This window comes from Typopeltis vanoorti, chromosome 17 (genome assembly GCF_054136105.1).
Source record: "Typopeltis vanoorti isolate ZY-2024b chromosome 17, IOZ_Tvanoo_1.0, whole genome shotgun sequence".
Taxonomy (NCBI): domain Eukaryota; kingdom Metazoa; phylum Arthropoda; class Arachnida; order Uropygi; family Thelyphonidae; genus Typopeltis; species Typopeltis vanoorti.
The window spans coordinates 99,241,198-99,254,784 of NC_143565.1; the positions used below are offsets into that span (position 1 = coordinate 99,241,198).

The following is a 13,587-nucleotide window of genomic DNA, read 5'->3' on the forward strand; positions in this document are numbered from 1 at the left end:
TTATTAAGCCAGCAACCAAGATATTTATATCTTGACACTTGATCAATATTTTTCCCATTGAGTGTCAGTTTCATTGATGAGGCTGGATGTTTGCTGATGATCATGTATTTTGTCTTGTTGATGTTTATATTTATTCCCATTCTTTGGCTTTCTATGTATACTCTGTCAACGAGTTTTTGGAGATCCATAATGTTATCTGCAATTAGCACGGTGTCATCTGCATATCGTAGGTTGTTAACAATCTTTCCATTTATTGTGATTTCCTCTGGACATTCTTCCAATGCTTTTTTAAAGATTACCTCTGCATATATGTTGAACAGGAGTGGTGAGAGAGCACACATCCTTGTCTCACTCCTCTTTTGATGTTAATATCACTGGTGGTAATGTTGTCTAATTGAACAGTAGCTGACTGATTCCAATACAGATTTGTTATTAGTCTTATGTCTTGTTCGTCTAGCCTTATTTGTTGAAGGATTTCTATTAAGTTGGTGTGTCTGACTTTGTCGAATGCTTTTTCAAAATCTATGAAACACATAAAGACAGATTTCTGTTTTTCTATGCATTTTTGTATCAATATTTGGGTACAGAAAAGGGCCTCTCTAGTACCAAAACCATTCCGAAAGCCGAATTGTGTTTCACTTAGAGTTTCTTCAATTTTTCTATAAATGCGATTCTGAATTACTTTCAAAAATATTTTTAATGTTTGGCTCATTAGACTAATAAGTCTGAAGTCACCACAGGAATTCGCTTTGGGTTTCTTTGGGATAGTGATAAATGTATATTTGAGCCAATCTGATGGAAATTCATCACTTTCATATATTTTATTAAATAGTTTTTCAAGAAGTTTGATGTTATCTGGTTCGATTAATTTTAAAAATTCTGTTTGCACACCATCTGGTCCACTGGCTTTTCCTGTTTTACTTGTTTGTATAGCATTCTCTATTTCGCATTTCATGATTGCTGGTCCTTGAATGTTATCTTTTATATTTATAGGCTTCTGTCTAGTACCATTGAAAAGTTCTGTTACATATTTTATCCAAATCTGTGCTTTATTCTCTTCTTCTAGAACTATTTTTCCATTTTCGTCTCTTAGAGACACTATTTGCTTTTTCCTCAGTTTTCCGGAAATTTCGTTGATTTTCTTATACAGATTGAAATTATCATGTTGTTTCTGAAGCAGTTCAATTTCAGTACATAAATTTTTCATCCAATTTTCCTTGGCTTCTTTTATTTTTTTCTTGATGATGTTATGTGTTTCTGTATACCTGGTTAGGTCTTTGTTTTTATACATTCTTCTTGTATCAATAAGAGAAAGAATCTCATCTGTCATCCATTCCTGTTGTTTTATATTATTCACATAACCTACTTCTTCAATACTTGTTGTTACGATGGCATTCTTTAAGCTATTCCAAAGAGATTCCACACTTTTATTTTCTTCTATGTTAATCTGTTGTAATCGCAGGTTAAGCTGTGTCTTGGCACTTTTATTTATGTTCGGGTCTTTCAGTTTTTCTACATCAATTTTCTTTTTCTTCTTTTGTGATTTTTTAGCTGATTTTAATCTAAGACGTACTTCTGCAACTATGGGATTGTAGTCTGATGAGATATCTGCTCCAGGATAAGTCTTTGCACTCTTTATACTACTGTGGAATCTTTTATTTATCAGTATATAATCAATTTGATTTCGGACAATGTTATGTTGGTTATCTTGAGGCGATTTCCAAGTGTACAGTCTTCTTGGTGGAAGTTTAAACCAGGTATTTGCTATTGTTAGATCTTCTTCCTGACAGAATTGGACTAGGCGATCTCCTCTGTCATTTCTGGTGCCTAAGCCATGTTCGCAAACAATTTCTCCATCACCCCCTCTTCCCACTTTTGCATTGAAGTCACCCATCACTATGTTTATATCATGTTTCTTTGTTAGGTTTTTAATCTCTTTTAGGTGTTCATAAAACTCTTCAACATCTTCTTCACTTTTGTCAGCTGTGGGTGCATAAGCTTGGATGATATTTATGTTAACGGGGTTTCCCTTATGTTGTAACAGCATTATCCTTTCAGAAAATGGAATCCAATTTATTACTGATTTATTGATTTCTTCATCTACTATTACTATTACAGCTACACCATGTCGATGTTTGTTCTCATCATTCCCAGAGTAATACATTGTCATATTATCTTGTTGACACTTTCCAGATCCTGGCCATCTTGTCTCGCAAATTCCCAAAATCCGGATGCCCAGCCTCTTCATTTCTCTTGTGGCATTTCTTAATTTGCCACTTCATACAGAGTTCTGACATTCCAAGTTGCAATTTTAAAAGTGGACACCATTTTGAGCCCGGAGATTCTTCGCACCCCTGTCCCATTTAAGGGATGCCGGGAACTTGGGGCCAATTGTAAGGGTTTGCTCGCCATGGTGGTTGTTCTGGAGATAAGGTAGAGCAGTAGTTTCTCCGTTTGCTTTCTGCTCCGCAGTATTACAGACGTACACAATATAATCATATTGCCATCTGCAAATCTCTGATCACAAGCTTTTCCGTCATCATTTGGCTTCAACCTTGTGTCAGTACTGACAATGCTGCTTCCCAATGTCAGGGGCGGTGACCCCAGCAGGTACTTATTTAATGGCGGCACTACTCGCCATGTCACCGAGTTGTCATTGGGCTTTGTGAGGTTTTAAGTGAGACAGAGTTGCCACTTCTGCTCCCCCACACCCTGATAGCTCAGTCGCTGTTGGTCCACGGCTGCTTATTCGCCAGATTGCTCTGCTTATATCGCAGCTAACCTCCATATCTGAAGGCTGTTCCCCGATCCGCCACCTGGGGACGCACCCGGTAGTAGTCAGCTCTGCCCCGGGGCAGCTCTTGCAAAGTATAGCAACTGAATTATTCAATCCTTAGTCCTCCCCAAAAAAGATAGTTTATTTTTTGATGTTTTGTTTACAGAACATCTTTATAGAATGAGGAATAATAATTAGTGCACTCTATTGCTACATGAATGAGTAGAGGAGTGAGCCAACATTCTAAGGACAATGCCATTTGAACTCTCACAAAAACAATGATTTCCTTTCAGAACCTATTAAACATGTTTTGGCAATTTCATATGAAACATCCTCATTAATGGTATCTTCACCTTCATGCAGTAAGACGGCTTGCGTGAACCAATGACCTCAAGAGCTACGCCAGTGGTAGCTAAGCTACTGGCAGGGCCTCCCTAGCTGGACAGGTCAAGATGTAGGGGCCAGTGAAGCCAGAACAGGCAAATGCCTAATCCTTGAAGAGAAGAAGAAAAAGAGAAGATATGAAACATAACTGTCCCTTATTTTCTTGCTTTCCAATTATCTCTTGCAGAGTCATTTAGTTCATGATATCTATTAAATTTAGTTCATATTATAAAGTTCAAGAGTAGCATAAAAAATTATTTCATAAAAAAAGACTTGTGTAATATGATTTTGCAAACCAAGAATAGGTTGGAACCATTCTACTTAATTTTCACCAACACTATGTTATGTATAGCATTTGCATACACTACCCAATCATATCAGATGAAATATATTAACTAGTGTATGCTTTGTATCCACATCATTTCAATGGTATTTCCATTTCAATACTATATTTCATTTTGCATTCATATTTTGATGTTAAAACACATCATGGCTGGTTGAGTGATTAAACATCTGACTACCTCAGACATTAAAATTAATTTATAATTAAAAATTAAATTAATTAATTATTCTCAATGTTAAATATCTGCTGTATACTTCCAGAAAAAATGCAACTTCATGCATTACATATATTTATTTCTAAATAACTTAGGGAATTGAAACAACGTAGATCCGAATATAAATTAAATTATATTTTAATAGATATTTCTGATATTTCGGCAATGTCACATTGCCATTTTCTAAAGGAACTTACAAAAAGGCAGGTGCACACAGGCAAAAACAATACAGTAACTGAGAATGAAGATTTGAAGCTATCGTTCTCCTAGAAGTCCTGATGGTGCCCTCTGGAGGGCTGATGTATGCCTCCCAAATTTGGGGCAGTCGCATACAACCAAATTTGTTGAGGTTTGGAGAGTTTCTTAGGGCAGAGGCTGATTCCATAAATAATCTTTCGAATTTATATTTGCTCCGGTGTATTATTGTTGCTTACTTCCACCGTATTCTGTGGCGAGTATCCAGAGCATGGTCTGCAAGACCAGAATGGCTATACTTGTAAAACCGGATGTAGTCCTTGTGTTCAGAAATTCTGATATTCGCTGTCCTGCCTGTTTGGCCAAAGTACGACAGTTTACAACTGCAAGGGACCTGGTATACACCAGGTAGGTCTAGGGGAAGTGGTTGGTCTTTGGTAGAGCGGATAAGGGATGCCAATTTTCTGTAAGGCCTGTAACAGGAGGTGAGGTCATGTTTTTTTAGAATTTTGGTAATTTTTTCTGAGGTGCCTCAGATGTAGGGAATGGTGATGGATTTAGAGTAATCTTTTTGTGGAGGGGGGGGGGGCTGTGGTTTGTAGGTTTTAATATTTTTTGGATTTGGGGGGGGGGGGGGTAGCCATTGGCTGAGAAAGTGTTGAGGATGTGATTTAGCTCAGTGTTAAGGGCTATGTCGTTAGAACAGATTAGTTTAGCCCTGTTGTATAGCTGGTCTTGCAGACCATGCTCTGGATACTCACCACAGAATACGGTGGAAGAAAGCAACAATAATACACCGGAGCAAATATAAATTCGAAAGATTATTTATGGAATCAGCCTCTGCCCTAAGAAACTCTCCAAACCTCAACAAATTTGGTTGTATGCGACTGCCCCAAATTTGGGAGGCATACATCAGCAGACCTTCAGCCCAACAGCCAAGAACGCCTACTTAACCCTCCAGAGGGCACCATCAGGACTTCTAGGAGAACGATAGCTTCAAATCTTCATTCTCAGTTACTGTATTGTTTTTGCCTGTGTGCACCTGCCTTTTTGTAAGTTCCTTTAGAAAATGGCAATGTGACATTGCCGAAATATCGGAAATATCTATTAAAATATAATTTAATTTATATTCGGATCTACGTTGTTTCAATTCCCTAAGTTATTTAGAAATGCATAACCAACGTATAAGCCTGTCTACGAGAATCTACATATATTTAATGAATATTTCAGCAAAACATGTGCATGAAATTAGTTTACCTAATGACTGGGAGGACCAACCCTGGTGAGGGTGAAGAGACCGTTTTGGCAGCTGGGGCTGTCCTAATTGCCTTTGCAATTCTTGCTCAACAAGAGCATAATCGGCATCTTCCATAGGCTTACTGCGAGAATTCTGACGGTGTAAGACATTACTTCTATCTTCCTGATCTTTAAAATAAAAAATAATTACATTAAACACACACATATATACAAATAAAGCATAGTTTATTAAAAGCCACCATTAAAAAGCTAGACTGAGAACAGGTAATTATGGCTACATGGTAACTTGTGGGGCAACTAGTTAACAATTTGAACAATATTCAAACTGTGAACCTAATTGCCCCAACAGAAAACATATCCATTCTCCAACAAGCAGACTGTGGGTTTGAATCTTAGTGTGGCATGGATGAATGACTGTAGGTGGGAGATGAATTTCACCACCAAGCATGAAACAACTGTCATCCTGGTTAGAAGAGGTCTGACATGGCTGGAAACAGTTTGATAGTTGGTCTCTAGCAAAGTTTCTATGTTCTCAGTCTGCTCAATACACCATAGGTTTACATCATGGGGCTTAACATGAGAGAAATCATTATGAAAAAATGATGCAACAGTGAAAATAACAATGTATACCTGGAGACAATTTGCACTGAAATCACTGTATGAAAACAAAATGTTAGTTTTATGTACTGCTGTGTAAGACGATCATAGTAACATTGACTTCCTAAATATAAATTTTGAAACTGATAAAAATGTTTACACCTGCTTATACAGCTTCTCTACCATATATCTGCTTAAGACATTGAAATTGCTTGATTTATATGTTTTTTTAACCACGGTACAATTTACACTTTTATAACATTTTCAAAAGTTTTTTTAAATATGCCATTCATTTCTCAACATGCATATATCTGCCTTAGTGCTGGTGGTTATTCATAAATAGTGCTTCATGGTATAATCAAACCAAAAGGTGAAATAAAAATTCATTTATTGAACTTATTAATATTTCACTGGTTTTCTAACTGGCATCATCATCAGAGCATAAAATTAGTACTGTGGTACACATACAGTACTCAAATTCCAGAACAGGAAATACAGGAACAATTCAAATTATAATTCAAAAGGAACTAATGTCTCACCAAGCTGTTCTCTAGGGGCCAGATAAAATCGAACTTAATTCAGAAATCAAGCCAAATGTGGTCTTGAAATGACTGTCTCCCAGATCTTTGGCAAATTATCACAACCATGCTTGTTGGGGTTGGGAGAATGTTTCATACTCATTCTCACTCTCAAGCCTACAGCAACTATGCATCAAATATGTCTTTTTCCATTTAATTTCGTGTGAAGCAATATATCCAGAGCATGATCTTTCAGTTATGATGATTCCAGATATACTTTTTATGGTATTGTTCAAGGCAGATGATAACAGATTTAGCTAGACTTCTCTGAAATAACTTTGTTCTTATCTGCCTCTTTGTGCTTTAAAATAGTTGAAATTTGCACTCTGAAGATGCTGGTTAGAATAAAGCAAAACATTGGTGAGTTCAATAAATTATTTATTTTCTTCTGGTATCATTTCCAGACATTGATAAACTGAGAGCACTGAGTGATCATTTATTCTTAATGTGAAAGCTTCTTAAGTGTGCACTTTATGTAATCAGCATCTACTGATTAGCTGATTCATCTTAATGTTCATATTTTTTTTGAAAATTTTAAAATCAATAAAAATATTTAATATGATTTAAATATATGAATTAAAGGTATATTTAATTATATTATATACAATTATGTTTAATACTTTTCTGAAAATATTCTAATACATTTGTAGAAAATTTTAATAACAACATTTAATAGATTTATATATATGTTCGTCTGGCTAACAGAATGGTTACCAAACTTGCTCTCCAACACCAACAAATGTTTGCGACTATCATTCATGGAAAATGAATTTCACTGTTTTTTGATATCTTAGATTACTGCCACTTACAAGGAAGCCTGAAGTGGCTTGAAAAAGTTTCATGTTTGGTCTCTAAAGCAAAGTCTTCAGATTATGTAAAAATAAATAAAAAAGATAAAAAAATAAATTTACAACATTTTGTAGGTGGGAGTGAGTCACATAAAAATACTGCTATATAAGAAAAAACAACGAAATAGAAGTCAATCAAAATTATAAATATTCAAAAATGTGTAAGCTGAGTTCATCTAAGATGGTATCATCACCATCATCAAATTCCTGATATGTACTCTCAGGGAGTGTAAAGAATAATTAAGATAGTACTACATGAAAAAGTTACACCATTCTTTACTTCCAATCAACAATTTTCCTCGAAATTAATCCATTATCTGTCAACATTCCAATATTATCAGATCTTATATTTCTGCTTTTAAGGTGCTTGTTACTGCATCTACATCTTTTCTTCCTCTGGATCTTTTCCCTGCCAAATGGCAAAGAACATTTGTTTTACTAATCTTTCCTCTCCCAATCTGTTTAAGTGACCATACACCTGAGATTAGCTCTACTAACACATTCCTGAATGCTAACAATGGCAAGTTCTTTCCTAATATTCTCATTTTTAACATGCTTGGGTCGGGGCAATCGTAGTTAGCTTGCTGTGAACCTGACCACCTGTCGAATTGAGCAAATTTGCCAGTAATTTTGTTGTTCATCAGACTTTTCAAAATAGTTTCTGCGATTTTAACTAATCCTGCATTGAAAAGAGAGGAACAGGTGAAAAGAAATGTTCTTTTCAGAATATATTAAAAAACAGTAATTAAAGATAATAACATATTTGATTATTAGTTACTATACTTGATTTACTAAAAGATGTAAAGAACCGCAAATATAAGGAAGAGAAAGAATAGGCATAAATAAAAATATTTTCATTACTGTAAAATGGAGTATGCATAGTTCCTCTGTGATGTTATATGTGCATTTGTACTATAAGCATCTGTGGGTGGAGTGAAGAATATGTGATCCTATAATCTGCAGGCTTTCATATTTGCATTTATGATGGCTATAATTAAAAAAAAAAAAACTTACGAATAGATGGAAAGAGATTTGTTTATAAATCACTAACAGCCACTATACTGTAGATGCAAGAAAAAGAAGTAATTTATTGTATTACTGAAGAAGATACAGAGACATCTTCAGTCAGAGTAATATATTTGTCAACAAATAGTGCAATTACAGACAACTAGGATAAAAATGACACTACCTGAAACATGTCTCCTCCCACAGAAACTATTCTGCAGAGTCAAGCAAATGCTTGTTGTACTGGCAAACAACATCTAATTAAAAACAACTGTCATAACATTAGTCTAAATTTCAATTACATGAAATAAGTGTTTGTTCAATTAAATTTGAAATATTTGATGTCATTAAGACAGATCACAAATGCCAACTTCAAATAAAATTCTACTAAAAGAGTTGCAATAAACATGGCGCATAAACTTTGTGTCAGTGAGGCCAACCACCAGCATGATACGGGAGTGGCACACAAGAAAGTGGCAATAAAATTCTACCGAAAGTGTTGTAACTAACACACTGAAAACTGCATCACATCGACCCATCTGCACAACTCAGAAGTGGCTCACAAACGATAATGAAGAGTTCCGTCGGTACAATAAATGTGTGAAACACTTCCCGACTTGAATGTGTTAACATGATACTGCCATCTGTTACTCCACTAGTCTTCTTCAGAACTCTCATATCTCTGGTCTCCAGTCTTTGATCAAGGGTTTTATTTCTAACCTAGCTTTCAGATCTATAAGTTAAAACTGGTTTGAACACCATCTTGTATATAACTAATTTAGTGTTCTGACTAATTTGTTTCTTATTCCACATACATTTATTCAGCTGACTTCCTAACATACCAGCTTTACTAATTCTGTTCTCTATTTCCATAATTGATATACCATCTTCAAAAACTGTGCCTAAACAGCTGAAATGTTTTACTTGTTGTATAGATGCACTATTCAGAATGCAGTTGATGTTTTCAATGTTTCTGCCTATTTTCATTGTGGTAAATAACATAGGGTGTGGCGCTAGCGTCGCCGTAGCACGTGGCAGTGAATTTGAGCTGTGCAGAAGAAAGTGATTTTTAATCGGTGAATAGTCTGCTTTTTTCCCCGTTTTTCTACGTTTTTGAGTGCTAAATTGTTTCTCTGAATACGAGTGGTTGTTTTTTGGAAGTTAGTTGCTGTCGCGATATAATATATTTTGGTACCGTCGGAATCGAACGCGTAATGGTGGAAGACAAAATGAAGCTAAGTTACTGTATTTAGTTATATTTCATTTTATTTAATTATATTTAGTACTTAAATGTTCTGATGTTTGTACTTTTTTTCCCTCTTATTTATTAATTGAATAATTATTAAAGATTACGCTACTCGGCAGTAAGGAATGATGGTGGATTCAGCAGCAGTCGCAAGTGGTAACGCCAAGTCCTCCGCCATTTAAGAACTCAATTATTAGCAATATCATAAGGGACTTTGTGGCATGCAGTACTTGCGGCATGTATGCGTCTCGGGAATTACATATGTGGCTTGTTAAAGAGAGCGGAGAGCATATGTGCGCAAAATGCAGGCAGTTGGAGGAAATAAGTACATTAGATATATCGATATCCGACTTTGTTGCTCCAGGAACGGGGAATGAATGTAGGAAGACGAGTAGTGTGATAGGAGAGAATGAGAAAATAATAGTTGATAGTGTGGAAGGTGTGAGTGACTGTGAAAGTTTAGGAGATGGTTTTGTTTGGGAGAGTGAATTTAGATTAAGAGTGACTGACCTGCAGAGGGAGATAGATGAGTTGAAAGAGGAGGTGGAATGTTTTGTGAATGAGAGCAGAAGTATGAAAGATAAGATTAGGAGACTGGAAGAGATAAATGTAAGGCAAATCAGAGTAGGAGAGAGAGAGAATTTAGGGAGTATGAGTGAGAGGTATGGGGGGTGCTAGAAGATGAGAGAATGAAACAGATGAAGAGAGGGAATGAGAGAGAGGTATGGGAATGCTAGCAGACGAAAGGATGGAAACAGTAGGAGAGAGGGAATGCTAGCAGACGAGAGGATGGAAACAGTAGGAGAGACGGAATGAGAGAGATATGGAAGTGCTAGAAGAGGAGAGAATGGAAATGGTAGGAGAGATGGAATAAGAGAGAGAGAGGTATGGGAATGCTAGAAGACGAGAGGATGGAAACAGTAGTAGGAGAGACAGAATGAGAGAGGGATATGGAAGTGCTAGAAGTGGAGAAAATGGAAACAGTAGGAGAGAGGGAATGAGAGAGATGTATGGGAGTGCTAGAAGAGGAGAGAATGGAAACAGTAGAAGAGAGAGGTATGGGAATGAAAGAAGAGGAGAGAATGGAAACAATAGGAGCAAGGGAATGGTAAGAGGTATAATGTATGGCGACTCAATGATCCGTGGTGTTTGCCAGGAGGAACAATAGAAAGGGTGGCTATGGCAATTAAGAGAGGTGAAAGGGTGGATGAGATGATTCTGATGGTAGGAACGAATGACTTGAGTGGTAATGTAAGTCGGGAAGCGAGAGATATGAGATTTTTGCTTGAGACTGTACAGAAGAAGACAGAGAGAGGAAAAATAGTGTGCGTGTTGCCTAGGTATGATAATGATGAGCTGAGCAGAAGAGTGGTGATATTGAATGGCATAATAGCGAGAATGTGTGACAAGAGAGGACTGGTATATGTGGATGCTTGGAGTGCGTTTGAGGAAAGAGAGGAATTGTATGCGAGAGACCGTTTACATTTGAATGAGGAAGGACATAGGCATCTGGAGAGATTGCTGTTCTGAACGAGTCAGTGTGTCCCAGGGAGGATGATAGCAGGGGTGACCTCATGTGGGAATGGATACTTGGGAGAAGGGAGACAATGTCAGGTGACACTGAGCCCAGTGGAGTCTAGAAGGGATAATGCTGGGTATAGAAACAATGGCATTTATATGCTTTATACTAATGCCAGGAGTATCTGGAATAAGGGAGAGGAATTGGTGGCGCAGATAGCATCAGCCTGGCCAAAAATTATTGCGATCACTGAGACGTGGTTGACAGAAGGGGATATAACAACAGGAATAGAAGTCGCTGGGTATAGCATTTTTCGTCAGGATAGAAGGGGAAAGCATGGTGGTGGGGTACTGCTTATGATAAGTGATGACCTATGTCCTCTAAGAGTGGAGAATTTGGAAGGAAGTGAGACAAATGATTTTGAGAGGGTATGGTGTGAGGTACAGGAAGGCAAGACAGGATATTTAGTGGGGTGTTGCTACAGACCCAGGAGCACAGAGGAAGGGGACCAGGAGATGTTTAGACAGTTAAGTTTGGCAAATGCAAGAAGAATGATTGTTATGGGAGATTTTAACTTCAGTAGTATAAATTGGAGAGAGGAAGATGCATGTAGCAATAGGGGAATGGAATTTTTAGAATTCTTGAGGGACAAGTGTCTTAGGCAACATGTAACAGAGAGAACAAGAAGTTCAAAAGTTTTGGATTTGGTTATAGCATCAGAAGAGTTGATAATAACTGAGTTGACGTCTCTCCCACCAGTTGGAGAGAGTGACCATATGGTGTTGACTTGGAAAATGAATAGACATGCAGGAGTATCAAAGAGACGGGAACTTATGTGGAATTATAAGGCAGGTGATTATAATAGTCTTAGACGTTAACTTCGGGAAGTTTCATGGAGGGAGGAATCGGAAGGCCGGGATATCACTAGTGCGTGGGAAATTGTGAAAGAATATTTGTTATCAGCAATGGTAAGTTGTATACCACGAGTGAAGAAGAGGACGCAATTTGGGGTAAAGTGGATGACAAACAATATTAAACAGGAATTGCATGCGAAAAAGAGGCTATGGAAGAGATATAAGGACACAGGTGAAGTGATGCATGAGGAATATAAGACACAGGCCAGAAGAGTGACTAGTATGGTAAGGAAAGCGAAACTGGAATATGAGAAGAGATTGGCCCTAAGATCCAAAGAAAATCCTAGGGAATTTTTTAGCTATGTGGCCAGTAGGAGGAGAAATGACTGTGGAAGAATGATATTGTGGGATAAAAATGGGAATAGAGTGACTGATGCAGAGGACATAGTGGAATCGTTCAATGAACACTTTATTGGAGTATTTCATCCTAGAGGAGTCAGTTTTAATGCTAGAGGGATAGGACTGCTTCGAGGTCTGGAGGTACAGGAGGAGAGTGTGTTTCAGATACTGAGTACTCTGGTTGTCAGTAAAGCTGTGGGACTGGATGGTATTTCATCAAGAGTTTTGAGAGAATGTGCTAGGAATTGACAGTGCCTTTAACGTAGCTTTTCAATGAAAGTCTGGCTTTGGCAAAGGTGCCCAGGGAATGGAAGGAAGGTAAGATAGTGCCATTACATAAGGGTGGTAACAGACTGGAAGTGTCTAATTATAGGCCAGTCTGTGTGTCATCAGTAGTTTTTAAGAACATGGAGAAAGTAGTGAGGGACAGTATACAGCATTGGGCAGATGAGGATAATGTTACCTGTGAGAATCAACATGGATTTGTGAAAGGACGCTCTTGTTTTAGCAATATGCTAACCTTTTATAATAAAGTTACAAGAACATTAGATGAGGGAAAGGCATATACTGATTTTCTTAGACTTGGCGAAGGCATTTGACAGGGTGCCACATGATAAGCTGATATTTAAGTTGCAGCACATGGGTCTGGATGTCAGATTGGATTCAGGATTGGCTGTCTGATAGGTATCAGAGAGTTGTGTATGGTGGAGCAGTTTCTTTCCAGGAGGCAAAGGGTTACAAGTGGGGTCCCACAGGGCTCAGTACTAGGACCTATACTGTTTAACCTTTATATCAATGACATAGCCAGTGGATTGCAGGGGGATATTCAGTTGTTTGCGGATGATGCGAAGCTGGGAAGGATTATTAGTAATAGTGCAGATGTGGTAGCCCTGCAAGAGGATTTAAATAAGCTAGATAGATGGGCAAATGAATGGGGGTGTCAGTTTAATGCAGCAAAATGTAAGGTCTCGAGGTTTGGGAAACATCAATGGGATGCTGCATACTCTATAGGAGGAGTTATACTGGAGGAAGTAGGGGAGATAAGAGATCTGGGGTTGATGATTGATAGAAACCTGAAGTTTAGGGGACATATTGCAAAGGTGGTGAAGGTAACACAGAGGATTGCTGCTATTATGAGAAGGACACTGACCTGCAGAGATAAGAGGGTTATCATTCCGTTGTATAAGTCTCTGATCAGACCACACTTGGACTATTGTTCTCAGATTTGGTCCCCAGGATTTGTAGGGGATAAATTAACTGTGGAAAGGATACAAAGACGGTTTCAGGACTGTACAAGGATAGTTATGAGGATCGGCTGAGAGAATGTGGACTGCAGAGTTTGGTGGATAGAAGAAGGAGAGGTGATATGATT

The 13,587-nt window shown here is 37.6% G+C and overlaps 1 protein-coding gene across 1 annotated transcript in view; it reads right to left on the bottom strand.

Moving 5' to 3' along the window:
• Positions 1-13,587, bottom strand: part of Atg2 (Autophagy-related 2) — a 616,887-nt gene that overhangs the window by 481,176 nt on the left and 122,124 nt on the right. Inside the window, exon 8 of the mRNA XM_090407292.1 lies at positions 5,170-5,337. Within this exon, the coding sequence (XP_090263418.1) occupies positions 5,170-5,337 (168 nt within the window). The remainder of the gene's footprint in view (positions 1-5,169; positions 5,338-13,587) is intronic.